Source organism: Centruroides vittatus, unplaced genomic scaffold (assembly GCF_030686945.1).
Source record: "Centruroides vittatus isolate TY-2023 unplaced genomic scaffold, ASM3068694v2 contig_970, whole genome shotgun sequence".
Taxonomy (NCBI): Eukaryota; Metazoa; Arthropoda; class Arachnida; order Scorpiones; family Buthidae; genus Centruroides; species Centruroides vittatus.
Window position 1 is genome coordinate 2,184,352 of NW_027122643.1, and position 24,970 is coordinate 2,209,321.

Below are 24,970 nucleotides of genomic sequence, written 5' to 3' on the forward strand. Positions count from 1 at the left end.
TATCTTACTCCACCGAGAGATTTGATCTTTATTGGCCCACAATTGTCTGTATGAACTAGTTGTAATACATGATTTGAACTTTAGGAAGATTTTTTTGGAAATGAAACCTTGTCTGTTTTCCTCTAATACATGTTTCACAAACCTGAAATTCTTCGGAAAAATTATCAAATTGCACGCTATACATCATTTCTTTTGTTTGTAATTTTTTTAGATTTCTGTAGTTTAGATGTCTTAGCCTGCTGGCCATATCTGGATATCTTTCATTTTTGGATTAATTTATTCTGATTGACTTGTGGTCTATAATAGTTAGAGTAGAACTTTCTGTAGGTGGTCTTAAAACATAAAGCCCAAGGCCTTAGGCCTTTAGTTTTGGAATTTTCTAAGCTTGCATATTTACTCTTGAATGCGACAGTATAAAGTCCCTGGGTACACTTACTGATTGAAATTAAATTTCCTTAAAGGTCAGGTACAAATAGTACATTTTCCAAAAGTAGTGTATCTTGTTTCGAATTAATTAAAGTTTTCAACAGAATCGAGTCCCTTTCAGCAGCTTGAGTTGTTTTATTATTGGCCAATTACACTTTTTGTGGATTAATTTGCGTTAATTCCATGAATCGCTTCTCATCTCAACACGTGTGCTATTGCTCCACTATCGAAACACCATTTCTCCTTTCTTAGGGTTTGAGATAAAGATTCTCGACATTCAAGTTTAGATACGGTTGCTATTTTGTTAAGTTATTTTGAAAATGTGTTGTGTTTTTTCCATTTGTTTCACCAAAAATGAGAGGATTTATGCCCTTGTTTGACAGAGATATAACAATTGAAAGAGAAATTCTTCTTTTTCGTAGGGTTAAGTTGATCTTTGCCTTTATTTTCATTTCAGTGTCCCAGGAAGGCTGTCTGCTTACTTGTTATCTCATCTTCCCTTTCACATGTCCTCTTCTAGAAGTTTCACCTTTAATACGTTGGGTTCAGGAAGTTGATCACTGCTTTCAGTTGCTACTCTAAAATTCTCGTATTCATCAGAAAGTCCGCAAAGGAACAGAATGGAAAGAAAGTCGTCGTAAACACGTGCGTCAATTTGTGCCAATTTATCAAGTGTTCCAAAGAAGGCATCTAGATATTCCTTCATACTTTGATTTGGCTTCGTAATTGTTTCATAAGACTTACTTTAGTAATTAGTCCTCTCGGCTAATGTAGTTCTTTTAGTTTTTTCCACGCTTCTTTTGATGCGTTACATCTTTTAATGTGAATTGTTTCTGAGGATTTTATGCTTAAAACAATTGTTGCTAAAGTCTTTTGGTCCTTTTTGTTCCATTCTTCGCCAGGCTCATCCTTTGGTTCTTCAACGTATTTCCAAATGCCATTCTGTATTAAACGCATTTTAATTTGCATTTTCCAGCAATCATAATTACCTTTATCCAACTTTTCTATTTGAAACAATCGCGTATTCATCTTGAAAGATGATCGGAGCTATCGGGTTACGATTTAAAGACTATTCTAGAACGCGCAATTATCGCGACATCGTCACAATGCCGAGCTGCAATTTTTAAAGGTGTTTGGTTATTGTATAATCTTTTGCTGAGCACGTTCTATTTAATGCAATTTTTAATTATATTTTTAATTTAAAATATATGCTCCCCACCTCATATTAGTAGTGGCTTGCCCCTGTACATCATACTTTTCCTTTAACAATAGATTCGTGCCGGTCATCTATCTAACACCTTTCAGAGGAAAATATTTGAATTGAAATAACGTGACTTCCGGTTACCATCGAAAGCTCATATATTAGTAATTGGGGTCTCCTGCTCCTAATATTTCCATATCTGGTCTCGCCTTTCCTCTATCAAACTCCGTTCTCGAGATTAAGGAAAAATAGGCAGACAGGTAGACGGCAGTGGGAATTTATAGGTCTACAATTTTTTTCAAATTGCAGCCTCAAAAAGGGCTTTCCTTCATTTCATTAGATTATTAATTCGACAGCGTTCTGGAAGTGTGGCCTGGGTCCATAACCTGTTAAATGAATTATTCAGGTCTCTAGTTTTCGTAATACGCTTTATTACGAATTGGATAATGCAATTCATTGGTTTATCTTTATTTAGATTACAAAAAAGAAACTTTGATCCTTCAGAATGCCATTCTTGGTGTGCCCTTTGCCCGTAATTATGCGCTGACATCATATGAATTTCTAAGTCTCAACAAGAAGTAGGCATAATGTTATGATTCCCATATGTAGAAACCCGAGAAAATTGCATATAAAATATACGAGGTTCCTGTTTATGATGATTACTGTATATAGAACGAGATAAAGTTATCCGCAAAAATCTCTAGGAGTCAAATTACACAGCAGACATTTATTTTAGGGCATTAACATATTCTTAGATATACTTTCTTCCAGAAATGAAAATGCTATTTAAATTAAATCGTAAAAAAAAGAAATTATAAAAAAAACTTTAATTTAATTAACAAAATAGTTGTAATTAAATTCAATTGAATTGGCTCTATTAATTATAACATTTAAATGTTTAAAATTTCTTAATTTTGTAAAAATCATTAGTTTTTAATTCGTCGTTTCTCCTTGACTTTATCTCTACTTTCAATTATCATAAAACGATCAATTTTTAAAATAAAATTAATGACAGAATGAAAATTTAACTGAATATAAATATAGAATAAATTTGAATTTAAAACTAAACTAGTTTTATTAAATAGCAATATTTTATATGTTAAGAAAAGTAAGAAGTTAGATTGTAAAGGACAAAATTAAAACTCATATATGTAATAAATATATTAAGCTTTAAATTTAATAAATTTAAAGTATAATAAAATTTATCACAAGAACAAATGTTCATAAAATTTAACTCATTTCACAGAATTAAGTGATTTAATTTTTGATTATCAATAAAAACTAACGGGAAAATCAATCGTATAGATATGACAGAAAGAACAATAATTTTGTTCTTAATGTGTAATGAAAGTTGGTAGGTGTTCCCGATTGAAACTTGAGCGTAAATTTTATCATTATTACTGTCATAAAGAAAGCAGTGATTGAAATTCTAAATGAGTTTGAAAGTTTTATACTCGTAAATATCAAATCGAAAAAGTATAGCTTTACAAATCAGTGGATTATAATTTAAAGTTTAAAATTATTTGCAATGTAAACTTAAAATAATTTTCAAATATCACTAATGGTAAATGTTTAAGTACATTAAACTCAAATGTCTTAAATTTTACGCAGTTATTTAAAAATTATTGTTTTTTTAAATCTACTTTTTTTTAAAATTTTTATTTAATTTAACTACACAATTCAGATTCTTGGGTTTTTTTCTTCTGAAAAACTATACATGTTTTGTATCGAGCTATTTATTAGTAAGAATGTAAATAATTTCCATGTTTACAGGATCCTTTAACAAAATATTTTCATTGGAAACCTAGAAACATGTTTTATTTTAAAAATGTTTTTATTCTCTAATTTTGTATGATATAATGTGCTTAATGGCTATAAAAAATGACTCTACATGTACATTATTTCTCCCGAAAGATAGAAAACTTATTTTTATTACTATTATTTTTTAAAATTATTAGCTTAATAATAATTAAAGTTTAATGTTTAATAAGATAATGATTAAACATTAAAGTACAGTACATTAGACTATTTTAAATTATTTTTTATTGTGACCCATTTTTTATTTATTATAGTTTAAATTATGGAAATCGTTGAATGTTCTTACAATACAATTAAATATAAATTTCAAAACTATCAGATAAAAAATGCAAATTATATTAGAATTCAAATTTTTGCGTGACCTCTTTACAAAGACTGCCATTCATTTGGATATAATTCGTTTAAACAACTCCAAATACATCTTAATGTCTTCGTGTAAGTTGATCTGTTTAAGTTTAATATGTAACTATATTTTTCTTACTTTTATTTGAAAAATGAAGTCATAAAGTTTTAATATAAGAGATGAAAATATCATATATATCAGAATGTTTTATAATTATTAAGTAAAGCAATATATTTTGAAGAAATTATTTTATTATTCATAAAAATTATAAAATATATTTGAATAAAACACAATTTTAATAATTTATAGAAAAATTTATGAAACTAAATAAATTTAAATAAATAAATTTTCTGGCTCCGGTTTTATTATAAAAATTAAACTGAATTTTTAAAAAGTAGATAAATCCCACTTTGCAAATTAATATTTGATGTAAACTTTTTTTGTATATATAATTAAATTTCTAGTACTATTTCTGCATTTCTTTAACCTTATTTTTTAAAACATAAAGGTAAATATAGTTCATATAATCTAAATTTCGCAGTGTTTTCTTCCGATTGTAGTCTTAGAATACACCTAATTTGTCCAACTGAGTTATCGTTAATCCATCTTACATCACGACGTCGATACACGATTGGTATTGGTAGCTTTCACCAGCAGCTCAAAGATGACTCATTCAGAGAATGCAGTAAATTAAACTTTGTTTTTGTTTCTTCTTCTCTTTTTTTACTTCAGCTAAAGGACTTTATTTGAATCTGTTTATTAGCAGTACTGAGACATTACTTCTTCTAGTTCCATTAATGTTTGTTAGTTTTAAAAGCAGGCAATTCTGTACTTTTCTTATTATCAAAGATTTTAAGAAAAAAGTATTCTTGTTAGACATTATTTCCTAATTTTTTCTTTTTAAATAAAATTCTATTTTAGATCATACTATAATATAATTTATGATTTATGTTCAGTTAAAAATAATTTCTGTAATTAATAATAAAATTTTTTTTTGTCGATTTTTCCGACCGATGGCGAGATTATTATTAATCAAATTGAAGACAAGTCTGCCCAAGAGGGACCACCATTTATTTTGCGCTCCAGACTAAAAACATACACATATGGCGACAGGCCTTCCTTTTTAGGCTTCATGTCGCCAAAGGTAAAAAGTCCTTTAAAAAACACAAACATCCAGTTAAAACTAGGAGTCGGTGACACACAGACGTCTTACTCTTCAACCATCCAGCCAGTGGGTGTTTCCGCTTTTTTATCTGCTGGAACAAGCGCTGGAAAATGCAAATTTTAAAGCTGCACCCTGGCGTCGGTATTTTAAAATTTCTTTTTGTCGATTTTTCCCGACGCCAGGGTGCAGCTTTAAAATTTGCATTTTCCAGCGCTTGTTCCAGCAGATAAAAAAGCGGAAACACCCACTGGCTGGATGGTTGAAGAGTAAGACGTCTGTGTGTCACCGACTCCTAGTTTTAACTGGATGTTTGTGTTTTTTAAAGGACTTTTTTACCTTTGGCGACATGAAGCCTAAAAAGGAAGGCCTGTCGCCATATGTGTATGTTTTTAGTCTGGAGCGCAAAATAAATGGTGGTCCCTCTTGGGCAGACTTGTCTTCAATTTGATTAATAATAATCTCGCCATCGGTCGGAAAAATCGACAAAAAGAAATTTTAAAATACCGACGCCAGGGTGCAGCTTTAAAATTTGCATTTTCCAGCGCTTGTTCCAGCAGATAAAAAAGCGGAAACACCCACTGGCTGGATGGTTGAAGAGTAAGACGTCTGTGTGTCACCGACTTCTAGTTTTAACTGGATGTTTGTGTTTTTTTAAAGGACTTTTTTACCTTTGGCGACATGAAGCCTAAAAAGGAAGGCCTGTCGCCATATGTGTATGTTTTTAGTCTGGAGCGCAAAATAAATGGTGGTCCCTCTTGGGCAGACTTGTCTTCAATTTGATTAATAATAATAAAATACTTAGATTTCTCTCCTAATTATAAGCTAAAGAAATTATCTTAATTACAAGCATTTAATATTGAATAAGTTGAACGTTATTAAAATTTATCCTTTAATATCAGCTGGATATAAGTTTCATATACTGAACTTCTAAATAACAGTTTTAGTGCAGGTGTTTTTAGCTACGCATCAAAAATACAATTTAGGCAGAGGTCCAATATAGGCGGTCTTCTCTTGCGGCTAAAAAGTAAAGATAATGAGAACTAGAAGTAAAATAATGGGTTTTAAAAGAAAAGTCCGTGAAAGACCTAACTTCAAAGATCCGTTGGGTTTAATTTTTTTTACAGAGTTGTTTAAGGCATAGAACTGGGACAATTTTTCTCCATATCACTTCATAAAAAGGGGAGTGGTGGCAGAGGAATGCGGGCTCAGTATAAAGATCACCATTACTCACTTTTTTTATGATACACCGGGGAAGAGAATGAGTAGTTTCGAAATAGAATATTACAGGCAACAGTGGAACAATGGGGCAGACGAAATTCATAATTGATATAATTTAATATTCAGTGTGCATTTACAAATGTTATTTGCGTGGAGTTTATTTGTTGAAATAAAACTTTTAATTGCTGTGAGAAGTTAGTTGCTTTATGAACCAGAAGATTAATGGTAGGAGAATGTTTGTTTATTAATTGTGTGTAATGAATGGATTAAATCATAAATTCTGAATTATTTGTGATTAATATAAACTATAAAATTCGTGTAAATGATAAATCAGCTTCAATTGAATCTATAGAATTTCATGATTTTATAATAATTATCATCAATTTCGACAGATATCTCCTTAAATAGTTAACTAATTAAATGCATTAAAAGCTTAGTAAATTTAATATACTGAGATAATAGTCAATATTGAGTTGTACGAAGTCGATGAAAGACAAGTTTAAACAAATTTGGCTAACTTCCCATTAAATTAACAATATAACGAACAATAGATAATTATTAAAAATTATTAAATTAAAAAAAAGTAAGAATAAAATTTAGAATTCTGTATAAAAATGAATGTAAACAAATCTTCCTAAATTTTCATCGCGATGTAGTTTACTGAGAAATTTAGAAGATGAAGGAAGGAAGGAATGTGAAAGTTGCATATGGTTATGTAAATAGGAAACGGATAAAGAGTATAAATTTTAGTAAGAATGGAAAGTGAAGAGAAGATTTTGGTGATTTATATTTTAGTGTGTTGAAAATGCGTGCTGTGAAAGATTTGTATGAGTTTGTGAAATAGCCGGAACGGAAAATGAAGAGGAAATTGCGACCTCAATTCTAGTAACGTATAAGCGTAAAAGATAATCTGGTTTGTTGTGCATTAGAAGTTATTTGTTTCCAACTTTTCGCTGAAAGATTACAAGCGCATTTCAAGATCATGATTTTTCTCATTTTCTTTAAGCATTCTTCTCTTTACGAAATCATCTTCTCTTCACTGATGCGTTTCGAGCTTTAAAAAATAAATATAAATGAACTGAATTTATATATATAAGTATATTCATTTTTAAAATAAAAGCTATAAAATTTTATATTTAAGAATTATTTTTTAAAACTTTACTGAGTTAAATTGTTGAACGATGCAATCAGCGAGAGTAGAGAGAAAGATAAAATCAACGTATAAATGGTTCCATCAACGTCAATAGATCCAAAAGTAAGGAATCGAGATATAATCCTAAATGTATCTGCAATTTTGTGTTACTGATTATCTGACAGAAAATTACAGCTTCCGTGCCTGTGTCTAATTAAATTAAGAAAAGTCACAGCGTAATCAAACTTTGATTTCGATTTGTGTGCTGAACATCAAATTTACAAAAAAAAGTTATATGACTTTTATCTTCCTCTTTCCATATTTACTATATTTTAATGATTCTTTCTTAGCTAAAGTTAAGATTAATACAAAATTTATGTGTATTAATCATTTAAATTTCGACAAAAATATTTAAAAAGAAGAAGAAAAAACAATTAAGAAAAACATTTGAAATTAAATTTTCTTATTTTAACTGTAAAATTGTTTTTATAATAGAATTTAACAATAACTTACGATTTGTTTGTACTTTAAATTTTCTGGAAACTTAAAGTAATTGAGTTTATTATGCAAAATACGTATTTGAATTTGCATTAAATATTTATTGTTTTTTTTATTTTTACGGAATTTTTTGAGAGAGAATTATTATATTGTCATGCTTTTATTTCTATTGCTAAAATATCTGTTAAACGTCAGCGATTTTAAATAAATCGAAGAAAAACTGATTAGGAAGAGTGACGATATGGAAAAGAGCGATAATCTTATTGTTTTTCTGGCCTCTGTGTAAATGTTCTAGGAACAGTCTAATAAAGGTAATATAACCTTCTCCAGAGGGCTATCATTGCCAGTTTAGTTGACGTGGTTTGCTTCCTTAACTCAAGCCACTATACCATAGCAAGCTAATTTCTTATCTATCTCAGCTTCTTACACTATTAAAAAATAGCTTTAATTATATTTAAAATAATGAGAATTTTTTTTAATAATATAATTTAAAAATTTCTTTAAAGATTTTAATTAATTTTGAATTTCTTTATATTTTTTTAATGACAAAATAGCTTCATTTTGCATTTAATTGCATTCTGTATTATTTTATAAATTAAACTTTTTTTTAATGTTATTATAAATTCTATCAACGTATAAAAATATGAGTGATATTATCTAGCGGTTAGAAGTTTGAGATAATTTTTTTAACTTTGAAAAGTCCATTTTTAGTTTAGTTATGTTCTATATAATGGTAAAAAATATATTAAAAGTTTTTATTGTGATATTTAGGTTTATACAGGGTGCTGATAGAAAAAATATTACATAAAATGATATAATCTACTAAAAATATATTTTATTGTGATTTTGGATAAAGAAAAACTGTATTTATTTTTTGAAAATTTTCTGTATTTTACGTTTGGAAAGAATTTTCTTAACAATTATTGAAAATTTCTCTTCTGATAGATCATTTAAAGATTAAAATTGCTTTATTTTTTTTATTTATGTAATCTAAACTCGGACGATTTCAAAGTAAACTCCATTAATGTAAAACAATTTATTTTAAAATTACTTCTGAATATGAAGTATTCGAATTAGTGAGGTTTCATCCATTATTTTTAACAGGAAAAAACAAAAATAATTCAAAAAATAGTATGTTTCTTATTAAGGTTTATTCCATTATAGATAACCAGTTATGCATTAATGTTTTCTTTCCATAATCGGATGCCATTACCCGTCACGATAAGATGGAAAAAGAGTAAAATCAAAAATCGTTTTCTCGTATCCAGAAGTCAGTCATTTTATTGACAAAATATTTAAGTAGTCGATCAAGCGATATCGATTTTGTGATCATAGCAAGAATTCCTTGTGCTCTGTTAGAAAATACACCCAATAATATGACCAAGCTGTAAAGAAAGATGGAAAATGTCTTTAAGCCCCATTAAATTCGGCATTAAACTTGCGTTTGGTATGCTATTTATAAGACAATGTTTGAAGATATGGGTCATCCTGTTTTCCTTCTACTAGCATCAGTTATGAATGCTAAGAAATCAAAAATTTTAATAAATTTTATAGTAAAACATAGCCCAGTTTTGAAAACATTCATTAGATTGTTTTATATATATATATTCTTTGTCAGTTTTGTATATATTAAATTTCTAAGAATGATAAATTATTCAAAGTTGTTATTTCTTGTTACTTGACAGATCTGGGTCAGAGATATTACAAGATACTTGTAATCTCGGAATTTAACTATCGCAAGAACAATTCGTTTTCTTAAACTTTTCATCAAATGATTATAATGATGATAGTGTTTTGGCGAATTCGATTGATAGCAATTTTTTTTTATTATTTTTCTTTTTAAATTTTCCTTTCTATAAGAATTCCAGATTGAAATGACTATGACAGATTTATTCGTACGCTAGAAACAGCTGTTGTTGTAGAAAGACTTATCGTTAGCAGTTTCGTTTATTCTTCAAAAGTGATTTCAAACTCGAAGAAGCATTTTTTAATTTTTTTTTACCTTTAAATTATACGTGAAATTACTTTCTGACGTTATACTTTCTATAATGAATCTTTGTATAAACGCTATGAAATAAAAAATAAACAAAAATTGTTGATCATTTTTAATTTTAAAATATTAATATTCTCCGTAATGATAAATAAAAAAGCAATATTTTAATACACACTTTCCTATTTAAAGATTTACATTCATTCATTTATGAAAAACTGAATAACAGATTTTAATTAAAAGTTATTTTTGTTTTCTTGGTTAATATAAATTGTTGCATCTTATGACGTACTGTTGCGTTTTTAATGTGCCTATTTTTATATTTTACCTCAAGCTATTTTATCATATATAAGACTAAATATTTATCTTGTATTATGATATTTATTAGTACTCGGGAACTAATATAATCTAAATGTCATGTCTATATTAAACTTCTATATCTGTATTTTCATTTTATTACGTTCCAAATAATTGAATAAATAAATATAACGTTCTATTTCTTGTTTTTTCCGTGTTATTACTTTATAATTTAACTGATTCTTTTTCTATATTTTTATTTTATTTTTGTGATTTTTTATTTAATTATTTAATCTTTTGCAGAAGATATTTGTTATTATTATCAAATTTAATTCTAAAAAGTGTAAATTGATTTAAAGTGATCGTTAATGTGATTTTAAAATATTTAGATATTTGATGTAATAATAGTTTACTAAAATAATAGTTATAGATCTTTATTTGAGGGAAGAGAAAGTACAAATTACGCAACAATAAAGATTTAAAGATTGTGTTACATCATTTTTAGAAATTCTGTAACATAATTGGCAAGTTGAAAGATCGAAAGTGAATGCAGATAGTGTATGGAATTAGGAAATGCGATATATCTGATAGTTAAATTATTAGGATCATTAACAATAAATAATTGATTTGGTAATTTTTAAAAGAATTTTTTTAAGTATCATTTTATTATAAAGAGTTTATCATTGCTATTGCTAGCTGTACAATTATCTCACTTAATTAGTAATATTTTACAAATTTCTATAACTGTTTTAATTTTTATATTTTATTATTTGCGGATAATAATTTTATGTACGATGCTGTTTATTACGTATAAAAAATAATTTTATATATTATGTATTTACGTTATTTTTTTTTATTACATTTTTTGACGTTGTGCAGTTTATATACTGTTTTGACATTTTATACTCTACAAATATACAAAATATTTCTTTTCTTAATCTTCTAATATAACAAATTTCATTAATTTGCTTAAATGTTAACTCATATTCATTTCGAGATTTTTATATTATTTACAGATAAATTATCTTTATTAAAATATCTAAAATGAATAGAATATTCCTCTTCTTAAACTATCTTTAGAATATAATAATCTAAAAATGTTAGAAATTCTTTGCAAATGTTTAAAGATCTAGGTCACATTTAAACATTTCTTTTTAAAAACTTCACTTTGAAAACTATTTTAAAAATGTAATTTTGCATTAAAAAACTACAACCTTCAGCTCTTTTAAATGATTTATAGTAGATAATATGTATCTTAACATTTCCTCTTTTTTTTCATTTTATTTCGAAAACTGTGTTACTTATTCATCATTTTTCTAATTGAAAAATTGTCTTCCGAGTAACTGATATTAATAAATAATAAGTTGGAAAAAATTCATTATTATTTGATGTAATAGCAATTTCTGTTAATAATATCAATCATAGATTAATATCCTTCCTTGTTTTCTAACTTAATCTATATGATACAGACGAAAGACTAATCCATGTTATCAACTTGGTTCAACATCATAGTTGATTGAAGCTTCTATTAATTAAGTATGATGTTCTACAGAAATTAGAAATTTGTGGTTTGATTTTATTGCTAAAGGCATATCTAATTGGTGTACTGAAATTAATTTTCAATTTAATCCTATCTGATAGAAACATCTACTGATAATAGCTTAGTTTGATGGTTATAAAGTAATTATTATACTGTACAGCAAATTTTGTTTACGTTGTTAAATTTAATTATTCTTTACTCCTGAAAGTTTTACATGAATAATTTTCCTGCAACGAAAAAAATTATATTTTTGGCAATAAAAAAAATTTTTTTTAGTCAAACTTTTTACAAAGTAGAATTTATTTGAAATAAGTCATTTTATTTTTCTAAGGAAAAAAATTTAGTCGGGAAATTGCAGCTTTACTCTTTTATATAGGATCAGCATATAAATCTAAATCCTGTTTCTGAGGCTAAAGCTGATGTCACATTTACAGTATTTTTTTTCCTTCTTTCTACAAAATTTTGTACACTAGTACAATGATTTATTGCCTACTTTCTGCTCAATATATACTTTAAACTGTTTTCTTTTTTTTAACTTCTTTTCCTTAGATCAATTATTTACTATATATTGTATTATTATTGTATTTTTACGCTAAATTAAATTTTTAGGTATATAAGACTTCAAGAAGAGTGATAAATGAGCGATGTCTTTGCTGCCTGCATTTTTTATAAGCTTTTTAAATAATAATAAAAAAATTTATCTCCAAGCAAGAGTGTCTAACAAGAAAAAATATATTTTAAAATCAGTTTTATATTATAAAAATTAAAAACAAGTCATTATTTTTTGACTGACTGTAATCATATTTTGCTTATATAATAAATAAACCTTAAAACTCAAGCAGGTATATGCAGTTTTTCAAGCCTTAAACTTTACTTCCGAATTCTGAGAAGTTTAAGAATGCAAATTGGATTATAATATGAATACTTTATTTCTTCTTAAAATTAGAATATAACCTACAATTTAAAGCTAAGTAAACATAAATTACTAATTATTTCGCTTTTTATTTTCGAGACATTTTCAGAAAAATAACACTTTTATGTACAAATAATGGCCTTTCGTAATTTAATTACGGTCAAAGAAACTTACTTTACTTCATTGCCAGATTTACTTGAGTGGAGCAATATCTTGTTTTATAGATATTTTATATTCTTAGTTTACAGCTCTCCATTAAAATAAAAACTCAAATGATCTATTACAGCGTAAATTTATTGAATTTTTTTCTTTTTGTCTGTCATATTTTAGTTTCATTTATCAAATTTTCTGTCTGGATTTACATAATATTTATGAGCTATCTTAACAAAAATTTTCATTACTTTTTTCCATTAGTAAAAGGACAATTTTTGTTGAAATTAAATTATTAATAGCTATGTTTTATCTTAAATTATTTAATTTAATGACTATAAATTTTTACTTTTTTTATTTTATGTGTGTATGTATTTGGAGTAAATGATTTTTAATGATGAGTAATTACGTGTAATAGATGTATTTTTTTTCGTTTTTTAATATTTAATTTACGTTTAAGAAAGTTTTAAAATTAACGAAAGTATCACCCTTATTTCTACTAATGATAGAAGTGATTACAGTCATTTGTTAAAATATGCAGATGGAGAAAGGAAAGAATATCATAGCGTACTCAGCAGTTCACGGATTTATGTTCTCGAAAACGGTTCTTTAACGATCACAGCTGCAGAAAAGACTGATATTGGATATTACATGTGTGAGACTAGTAATGACGTAGGAGAACCTTTGAGAGAAGATGTACAGTTAACCGTTCACTGTACGTATATAAATAACGTTACTAAGCTATTTATGTATGATTCTTTTCTAACATAAAATTTATTATATACATTTCCCTGGTAAATGTGGTATGACTTTTATAGTAGAAGTAATAAATTAACTATAGGAACATCCTATGATTAAATCCGTTTTTTGTATCAATATCATAAAAAATGACATGTAAGATATTTTATTTTAGTTTTAAACAAGAATATTTATCTATCAAAAACCCGTAAGGTACATCTTTTCCCATTTTTTTATACTTTTTTCATTGAAAAGTATTCGTGTCATTAAAATTTATTATTATTATTATTATTATTGTGTTGGTTTCTTTACTTTTTTTATAAAGTTCAAATATCTGAAGTCATTTAAGTAGATTGTTATTATTGCACAATTTACAAAGGGACATTAGAATTTCTGTCGTTTGCTAGAATATCAAAATCGTTTTAAATGTTTCTCATTAAAACAAAATTTCTAGATGGTTGTTTTGAAGACGTTAGTGGAAGGAAGAAAAAAATGACTATCGTTTAATTGCACTCTACTTTACGCAAAGAACCGGTACAACTTATCTAATGACACGAGAGGACATTATAGAAGTACAAAAATAGATTGAGCTAATTTCAAAACTAACGAATCTGTCACTAAAGACAGAAATCTTGACTTTAGCCAACAAGTTTCTTCCATAAAATCAATCCTTTAAATCCTATATGAGATTTTTATTGTTTTGTTTCAACTTAATTTTTCTTTTGTATGAGTTTAGCACATTGCTTTTTTCAAAAAGTAACGATTTACTTTATATGGAATTTAATTTCCTTCTAAGTTTTTTTGTTTTGTATTCCATTTGAATTTCACTTGAAATTAAACTAATTAATTTGTCTGGAATTTTTAATAATATTTTAAATTATACAACTCTTGAGAGTCTATGCTAAACTTTTAATTGTAAAAGAAATAATTGAATAAATATAATTCCTTTAGATTAAATAAAATAAATAATCGAATCTATTATATTTTTAATTTTTAAAATAATTATTTATATTATTTTCATTCGTCATTTCTTGCTGACGGAAATAAAATTAAAAATTTTAAAGTTATTTCAATACTTAATTAAATCATTTCGAAAGCTTACAAATTAAGTTCCGAGTTAGACGTAAGAAAAATTCATTTATATGAAAAATAGTTAATTGATAAAATTTTGCCTTGCAAATTTAATTTTTGTTAATATAATTTTAAAGTATACTTTAAAAATAATTTTCAAGAATTTTAAACACAGTTAGATCATAAAGCAATTAAAATTTTTCTACATAAATTTTCCGAGCTAGAAATTACTTTTAAACAGAATTTTAATTAATATCAAATTTCTTCAGTACATTATTTCAATCTATTCATTAACGAAGAAATTTATTTTAAAGTGATTTCGTTATTTTCAAAGTTAAATTTTGTATATGTGATTTTTTTAAACATTAACTTTAAAATTTCAATTTAACACTAAATCATTTAAACTGAAAAATTTCTTACACGCAGAGTATTATAAAAGTAAAGATTTATAACTTCGGAATACAATACTTTTATTTTTATCTTCTGTGATTTAATACTTCTCTTTTCTTATTTCGTAGCTGCTCCACAAATACAAAGTTCAACTCAAGTTGTACAAGTAAAGAAATCCGAAAGAGCAACATTGTCTTGCTCTGCTTCTGGAGATCCTCCTCTAACAATAAGTTGGGATAAAGTAGGATTTCCTTTAGCATTATATCAAATAAAACGGTTAGTATATTTCTCTTATAATGAATAGATGATTTAGAGAATATTGCAAATATTTCTGACTGAAAATATGAATTTTATAAATGTATGAAGATATATCGAAAATCTACTATACCTAACTATATTTAACTTATATATTTAAGTTTTGGTAAAAGTATTAAATTAAATTTTAGCTATACAATAGAAGAAACTGAAAGAGCAGATATCAAAACTTCCTTAGTTACAATATCACATGCAGAAAGAGAGGATACAAACACCTACACTTGTTTAGCATCAAATCCTTACGGTATTCAGAAGACAAAAGTCAGACTTATTGTTCAAGGTAAGTTATAACAAGAAGAGATAAATTTAAATTTATCCGAAAGATAACAATTTAAGAAATTACATTCGATATTTGCTTTATACATTAGATCTGAACGTTTAATAAGATAAGAAACAGAAATTATATTCAAATGTTTGTTTATAAATATGCATTAATATAAACTAAAGATAAATATCCATAAATTTAGTTTCTGTAAATGACTAGTGTAAATGTTATTGTTGAGATAAATTGCATTCACATTCATTACAGAAAATATTAATAGGATAATGGAATCAAATAATAATTTACCCGTAATAATTTAATTATATTACTGTTTTAAAGTTTTAATATATATTAAATTAGTTTTAGTTCGATATAATGCTTCAAAAGAAAAAAACAATATTATATGCATAAGTCTGAAAAACTTAAGATTTTTAAAGAAGATAGTTAAATACAATTTTTCCATTAACCTTGCATTTATTTAAAAATGCTTTTCTTCTTTGAAGAATTATTTTTGTTAATAAGTTAACATTAATGCAGATAGTTGTCAAGTTGACAATTTAAAATACTCTTGCTAAGCAATAAATATTTAATTAATGATATTACTTTTAAAATTATGTAAACATCCATTAACAATTTAAAGTTTGATTGAAGTAGATCTTGATCAAATTGAAAATAAGAAGATTAAAATAAACTTAATTCTTGAAAAATTAATTCGATATTTACATTACAGAGTTAACTCATTCTCATCTTGCTATAAGTAGAAAAAATGTAAATTATAATTATTAGTTAGATTTAATTTCATACTAATTGATATATTTTTGAAATTTTTTTAATACTAACTGTTGAATAATGTTGCGTTTAAAAAACTGACATTGCCACAAACTTACATGCTATAAGAACATCAGCTGACACTACATAATTTAATTTTCTCGGAAAATAAAAAGTGCAATAATTAATCATTTATTAATTTATTTTAATTAATTCACATTATTAATAATTTACGCATAAGTTAATTAAAAAATTAAATAAAAATTCATGTTTTTTAATATTAGTGATTTTATAACTTAGTTTGAAATTTATTAACTTTTTATTAATTTTTAAAAATTGATTTTAAAATAGCGTAAAATATAATATGAGAATTAAAATATTTATGAGTGGAATTCTGTGCTTTGTATTTTAAATATCGAAATGTAATATTAAATAATAAAAACTTATTGATAATCATTGAAACTACTATAAAAGTAAGATACGGATAAATGAAAAAATTTACGAACGATTTCTGCCATTAAATAAAAAAGAGACTTTAAAGTAAAAAATATATACTTTACAAAGTAGACTTTTGTAAATTTTTTTCTTAATATTTTGTAAAAATTGAATATGACAATTTTTTATATATTTTCAATGCAATTACTGGGTAGTACATCAGTCGTTTTTATACATAAATTTTAAAGTAGAAATACTTCACTATTTTCATATCATGCGTAATAATATGAGAAAAATAAATTTTAAAATAGAAGCATATACTAAAGAACGGGTGAAGGAGAAAGTAGAGGATAAAGAAATAGAAAATATATATGAACAGTACATGTTGGATTTAATATATAACAGCGTAGTAATAAATAATTAAATGAAAATTAACTGGAAGTATAAGCTTAATTGCCTTAAAGACGATAAATTGAGCAAATAAGAATAGCCAGAGATAAGCCTATTTTTGCCAATTTCTGTATCCTTAACTAATTTTCGTTGAGTCAGTAATTCCTGCAACAATTCTTCATTAAATCCTTGATATTTCAGTAATGATATCGTACAGAATGACTTACATTGAAATAAATTACTAATGGCAAATGTTCTTCATTTAAAGTTTACACAACGAATAGCAATAATCAAATTTTATATATTTGTGTTATTTGTGTTATTTATATATATATTAAATTTAATTATTATATATATTATTGTACACTTAATTCTCTGTACGATAACAAGTGAACTTAAATAAAAATTTTTTTCTTAATTTAATGTAACTACCATAATCAATTCTTCATATCAAATTTAATAAAATATTTCAAAGTCATATTTAAAAATATATTCTATAAAAAATAGAAAAAATTTCTGCATATAAATTTAATTTATACATTAGCAATTTTACAAAAATTGTTTTACAAATAAAAAAAATATATCGATTGTTCATTATGCAAATTTAATACCTTTAAATCATTACATATTTTCCTTAATATTTTGTTAAATTCATAAGATTATCAAACTAACTAAAAACTTCAAAATAAACGAGCCTGACATAACGTATACATGAATACATCAATTTTATTGGCAAAATGAAAGAGGAACTTGACGTATAACATTTAATCATTTATTATTCAAAAGAAAATTCTGTCTAGTTGGAAAAATCATAGTTGATGATGTAGAAATAAAAAATAATCGATTAATTTCAAAATAACAGTTGACGTGTCTGATACAAAATTTCTCATTTTGTTCTTAGAAACTCCGGATCCTCCCGAAGACGTACGTGTTATTGAAGTCACTAGTACTGCAGCTAGTCTTTTGTGGTCACCTCCCTATTCTGGTAATTCACCAATAACATCTTACGTCATCAGTTATAAGCAGGAAAAAGGTAGGTAATGTATGTTGAGAATTGAACAGGTGTGTTCATTCTGATAGCATTCATTCAGTATAATCGTTGTCTATTAATCTGTATAATTATCTTTCTCTCTTTATTGGATTAGTAATGAATGGTTACAGTTCATTTTATGAAATCTCCATTTGTCTTTTTTGTATACATTCAAATGCACGTGTGAGTGTATGTGTGCAAATTCTTCTTTTCCTTTTTGCATATCGATCTCTTTAGCTGTATAATCTTTAATTAAATGCTACGTCTTCAATAATAAGTTTTCTTATAAATGTGCATATAATTGCATACTTTCCTTTCGGTATTTTTATCGCGTGTCAAAGAATAATTTTAAAATGTGTCATAAAATCATTTGTCAAAAACCTCATCATAATCGAATGTAATCTTCTATTGCTTAAAGCTACATCTTTGATATGTACAAAAAATTAATTTAATATACTCTCAATATTTTGCACTTGTAAATTGCATATTATTATAATAAACATTTTGTCAGAAATGCCTATATACAATATACGTATATGTTTGGAAATAATATGAAATGAATGAATTTTTCAATTTATTATTCTATTAAATTTACTAATATTTCAATGAATTTAATATATATACAGTACATTTAGTTATATCTGCATATATCTATACATAATTATTTATATTACATTTTTCTTATCTCACAATAATAGAGGAAGAAAAACTTGACAGCCTTATTGAATATATTTAAATATATTTAAAATTTACTATCAAAGAATTTGTATAAATATATTAAATCTGTAAATGCATTTGAATCGTAATTAATAAAACAGAATTTCAAAATTATCCTAATCAGAACTATTCCTTCACGTTGAATAAATTAATTATTCTAAAATTACTATATATATATTACGCTGTTATAAATATTAATTTTATTCTAATGATTTATATTATACACATTATTAAAGTATACTCGATAGATATCTTCGTAGAATTTTTGTTTCTCACACCCAATAATGCATTCTTTATGTGCTTTGTCCAATGTAATAGCCTACGTAATCTTGTTATGTGCTTGTTTTAGTCATAGTACAGGAAATTAACACATTAAGACAAAGTGAACTAAAGTTTATAACTACGATCTTGTGATATTCATAAAATTTTTCTAGTTTAATAATATGTTTAACTTCATTATAACAAGTTTATCTTATGAGAATTATTAGATAGTAAAGCTTATGATATTAGTTACATATTAGACTATATAATCAAATACGTAACATATACTACATAAAATTTTAATATAACTTATACGTATTAAACTTTTCTAGCATAAAATTCGGAGTGTCTACTTTAAAATACTTTCCTTTTACAACATAATGTTTAATTAAAGTTATTCAATGAATCATTACAGTTGAAAGATTTTACGTTATAATATAAATTTTGATTTAATTAATATTTAACTACTGTATGCGTATAAGTTATATATATATATATATATAAAATTTTAATTTAAAATTTAAATTTACTAATTTAAATCGTAACGTTTTAACATTTATTCCTATAATAACAATAAATAATTTTAATGAATATTCATTTCATGACGTAATAAATTAGATGATATAAGTGCATTGGAGAACTGTTAGTTTATCGACAGCACTGTTATATCCTTCTTAATTGATGTTTTCTTTCTAGAGGAATGGCCATCTAACCGTTCCAGAAGAGTCATTGTATCCAGTGCAGATACCACAGCAACAATAACTGGGCTGCAATCTATGACTAGCTATAACATCCACGTATTTGCCAAGAACAGTATTGGTCACAGTTCACCTAGCAAAACAATCACCGTAACAACAGCTGCTGAAGGTAATATATCTATCCATCGACTGAAATTTAATTGAAAAATAACCTTTAGATTCCTCACTAAAAACCTATCATTCTCATAGAAAATTATTTTTAACTTATTATATAAAAATTCTTCTGTAGATAAACATAAAGTTTAGGTCTGTTAATATTTTTACAATAAGTTTTCTTTATATATGAGACTTATAATAATGAACAAAAACATTTCATTTAAAATTATAACTTTATTAATTAAATTAAACGATTTTAACTTTTTATATAATATATATTAATTTATTGATATAAAACACTATTATATATTTAGTAATTTCTTATTTAATTTCGAAAATTACATTAATTTTCGAAAATAAATGTAAGCAGAGTTTAAAATCTGCTACTCATTAGCACCTTTAACATTAACTCCACATCTGCGATTGTCGAGAATTTGTAAAACTGAGGGGTCACGAAGGGGAAGGAAGAGCTTGGTCAGGGGATAGAGGAGAGAAAAGTCACCATCTTTCAGACTGGACATATGTAGAACGAACGTTCAATTCATCTGTGCTTGTGATCGCTTTTCTTTTTAGTTCAATTGTTGTATTATTAAAATTCGCAATATTAATTAAATAAAACAAGAGTAGTGTAAATAAAAATATGAATTTATTATTTTTAAAATAGTAAGATTAATTTACAATTACCGTAAAAGTTTTCTAGACACTAATAAAAGTCTACTTCAAGTAGCAGCTACATATATTTTTATTAAAATTAAAAACCACTTTTTTTCCATTAATAATACAAAATAATCCACTTTAGAGTTACAATTAAATATGCACAACACTAATCCAACAACAACCGACTATTCCCGTACAAATTCGTCGAAAGAACTCCTTACGAACAAACAGACTTGTAATTAACAAAACCTCCGAGTCAGGAACAAGTTCATACACAAACACGTAACTTCCAACGAGAGAGTTAGTTAGCACTTCGATAACGACGATCTCCCTTGATCCGATCCGATCCGATCACCTCCGATACGATCACACCATCCCAGCCGATCGCGATACGAACTTAAATAGTCGACGGCGTTCGAACCCTGCTCCAATCAAATTTGAATGTTCCCGCAACGGCCGCCAACGGTCACTTCCGCCGGCCAATCGTCCGATGGTTGACGATTCGAAACTTAACGGTTCTTCCCACGGAAGTTCCTAACGGTCGTTTCCAACGGCCGATCCTAACGACTTTTCCGTTATGACAGTTCGTTATAACAAACAGGTGGGAATCGCGCGTCTTGGCGATTCCATACCTTACAACACTAATAAAAGTCTACTTCAAGTAGCAGCTACATATATTTTTATTAAAATTAAAAACCACTTTTTTTCCATTAATAATAACTCTATTAATATAAAATACAATATGTAACATAAAAATATTTTATCTGTTATAATATTTATATGATATTTTGCGTCATTTATGAAGTGAATCTCTTTTACTTTAGCATGATAGATAATATTTGCTCAAGTAATAAAGGTTACATGTACAAATTTCCTTCATAATTCTTTAACTGGAGTACAGTTTTCTTTTATTTCTTCGGTTATGTTAAAAAAAAGTATGAATAAAATAAACTTTTGTCCATTAGAATACCATTAATAAATTATTTTTTTCTGAATTCTTATCGAATGAGAATATTCTTACTGAATCGATTCTGTTTAAATGAAGAAAACAAAATTCCTTTGAGGAAAGTAAAATTATTATTTAACATTTTTTATGTCTTTTATTGCGGCATTATTATTATTTATAAATGAAGGTTTTTTTAAATAATAAATGAAACAAAATGTAAAATTTCAATTTCACAATTTTATAATGTTTTGTTGCTATAAATAATCATTAATTATATAAGAAAATATTAAAGTGTTTGTTTTTTATTTTAAATTGTATGAAAATTTAATATAAATATGTTATATTAATTTAATTAAATGTTTAATTTTTGGCTGTAATGTTTTTAAATCTCCATTTATAACAATTCTGATACCATATTTGATATTTTAATAATTATAAATAGCTCCAAGAAATCCACCAGTGAATGTCAAAGCGGTTCCTCTTGATTCAAAATCAGTGAGAGTAACTTGGGAGGTAATATAAATTGAATTTATTAATTGTAACTGTGTATTTATGTCATTTATCTATTTTACATAATAATACATTTTGAACAGATTCCATTTAGATCGGAACGAGTACAAGTTGAGGATTTTTACGTAGGATACAAAGAAAGTGAAAGTACAAACCAATATATATATAAAACCGTCCATCTTAAAAAAGATCAGATGACAGCTGAGTATACAATTACAAATTTAAAGAGATCAACAAAATATAGTATAGTGGTTCAAGCATTCAATAGCCAAGGTGCAGGACCAGCTTCTGAAGAAGTCATAGTTCAAACGTTTTTAATGGGTAAGATACGAAAATATAAGATATTACATGTCTATGTAATACAACATTTTTTTAGATTATATTTTGAAAGATTTGAGAAAAATGTTTGGTCTTCTTATCTTTGATATCAATACATTTTCAAAAATTTACGGAGCGTATAGGCTGCATATTTGTAAACAGTATTTTTCATTTCTTCGCTAAAGGATATTAAATTATAGAAACATCATATTAAACATCAAAGACAATAAATAACTCCTAGCTTATTTTAAAAATTGGCATTCTTTTTTAAAGAGAATCGAATATTTTCTGAATTTTTCGTTTAAATTAAACGATTCATTTTCAGATCCACCCAAAGCACCAGTCATGCATATTGTTGGAAGTACATCAAATACAATTAGTTTAAAATGGGAAACATCTGAAGATAACAGTAATCCAATAAATGGTTGGTTGGTTTAAAATATTAATTAGAAAATTTTAATGTGCTGTAAGCAAAATTTTTACTTTATAGATTTCTTTTCTCTAATTTGAGACTTTACTTTTATAAATATAATTTACATTATACATCTTATTTAGGATACATTTTGAATTATAAGGATCAAACTAACGAGTGGAAAGAAATTCAATTATCTTCAAATCATTATCACTATACGTTAGAAAATTTACTTTGTGGAACATCTTACCAGCTATTACTTATTGCATTTAATGATGTAGGCAGAGGAAATCCAAGTGAAACATTGCATGCTTCAACTAAAGGCAAAGGTAACCATTGATTCTAGATTCTACACTGAACAATAAAATAAAAATATAAATAATATAAGAAATGTATTAAAGTTGTTATTTTATAAAAATGTATAGCATATTTGGACAAGTTGTGTTTAAGTTTAAATAGTTTTAACAAGATAAAAGTTCTCAAATTCCCATTCTAAAGATTAACTTTTTTGTAAGTAATTTTATAAACATTTAATAATTTAATTTTATTTACTGCAATTCTTAAGTTTAAAAAACAAAATTATTAATGGAAGTGTCAAGTCAATTACATCATCCCTATCTTAGTTAAAATAAAGCACTTAACGCTTTCCATAACAAGCATTGAATGAATATGGAATAGCAAATAACGGACAAGAAAACTAATGAGCATGTGGGTTGTTCATTGATTTTTAGAGACTTTTCTAAATTTCCAGCTCCTGTTTCTCCTGACGAGAATATTTTTCTGAAAGTAAATGTTACTTCTGTGCATCTTCGACTATCAACATGGGCAGACGACGGATGTCCCATCTCCCATTTTGTCGTACGATATAAGCCAAGAGGCCATAGGGAATGGATTTTGGTGTCTAACCATATCTTACCTGAGCAGGACGTTGTGATGATTGCAGACCTGAGTCCTGGGACTTGGCATGATCTGCTAATCACCGCTCACAATGATGCAGGATCTACTGAAGAAGAATATAGTTTCGCAACTTTAACTTTACAAGGAGGTAATTTTTAAACGTTTTTATATGCATTTATAAGCAACTTCACTACATGTAAATTTCACTAAGTATTGATTTTTAAATTTAAAATATTTTAAAATTTTTATTTAAACTTAATATGTCTTCAATTTATTTTTTAATTAATTTTCGGACTTCTCCAACAAAATTTTTATTTTTGTTTATATCTTTATTGTTATTTCATATTTTTAATAAACAAGGAAAATTCAATCAGCTTATATTATAAGAAGAATCTAATATAAAAATTTTTAACATGTGATGTTTTTCCCTGAAATTTCTATTGCTATTGACGTTATTTCGAAAGTCGTTTAAGACAAGAAACATTTTACCTTTTGTGCTGCGATGTTATTTTTTTATTTTTTATCTGAAAAGTTATTTATAGTGAACATCGTCTCTTATCAATATTGCATTAGCCTATATTCAGTAGCTTATACAGCGAAAAATTGAAGCTTCTGTTCTTTCGTATCACTATATAACTATGATTTGAATATAGAAATTTTCATAATAATACATAAAAATGCTACTATATGCAACGTTTTTATGCTTAAACTTGACAGTTAGTAATTAATCACGTTCAAAAAACCAATCGTAGAAGTATTTTTACTATATATTTTAATGCAATTTTTTTCGAAAAACATTATTGTAATTAATTCCATCGATTCAACAAACAACACTTCATTAATTTTCTGTTTAAAACATCAGTTTTAATTATTATTTTTAATGGATTGTGCGAGAATATGCTAATTTTTATTAGATGAAAACTTGTTATAATAGCTGCACTTTTTTTAATTATGTTTTTTAGTTTAGATTTTGGAAAGAGATTCAATTAAAAATGCAATCAATAGATCAGAAGAAGAAAAATATAAAAAAACTCAAAATGGAATCCTTTGTGTGTTCTGATATCTTGAAGCAAAGATGTTCAGCTACTAAAATGAAAAAGGAAAAAAATTGTTTATTTTTTGCGACGTAGAAACCATTTGCTGTATATTACTTTGTGTTGATTCAGCTTTTTTAAAACATTATTATCAATTATTTTTAAAGGTGAAACTTGAAAATACAAATCTTAGATTAAGTTTTTATCATAAACAATCGCAATTATAATCTTCTAAATAATAATTAAATCAGTTTTATATATTTCTACAAACTAC

The 24,970-nt window shown here is 26.0% G+C and overlaps 1 protein-coding gene across 1 annotated transcript in view; it reads left to right on the forward strand.

The window, feature by feature from the left end:
* LOC136985481 (cell adhesion molecule Dscam1-like) overlaps nucleotides 1-24,970 on the forward strand; it is a 112,688-nt gene that overhangs the window by 40,091 nt on the left and 47,627 nt on the right. The window contains exons 11-20 of the mRNA XM_067282769.1: nucleotides 13,233-13,406; nucleotides 15,019-15,166; nucleotides 15,337-15,485; nucleotides 17,962-18,093; nucleotides 19,765-19,935; nucleotides 21,968-22,038; nucleotides 22,119-22,356; nucleotides 22,679-22,777; nucleotides 22,909-23,094; nucleotides 23,517-23,810. Of these exons, the coding sequence (XP_067138870.1) occupies nucleotides 13,233-13,406; nucleotides 15,019-15,166; nucleotides 15,337-15,485; nucleotides 17,962-18,093; nucleotides 19,765-19,935; nucleotides 21,968-22,038; nucleotides 22,119-22,356; nucleotides 22,679-22,777; nucleotides 22,909-23,094; nucleotides 23,517-23,810 (1,662 nt within the window). The remainder of the gene's footprint in view (nucleotides 1-13,232; nucleotides 13,407-15,018; nucleotides 15,167-15,336; nucleotides 15,486-17,961; nucleotides 18,094-19,764; nucleotides 19,936-21,967; nucleotides 22,039-22,118; nucleotides 22,357-22,678; nucleotides 22,778-22,908; nucleotides 23,095-23,516; nucleotides 23,811-24,970) is intronic.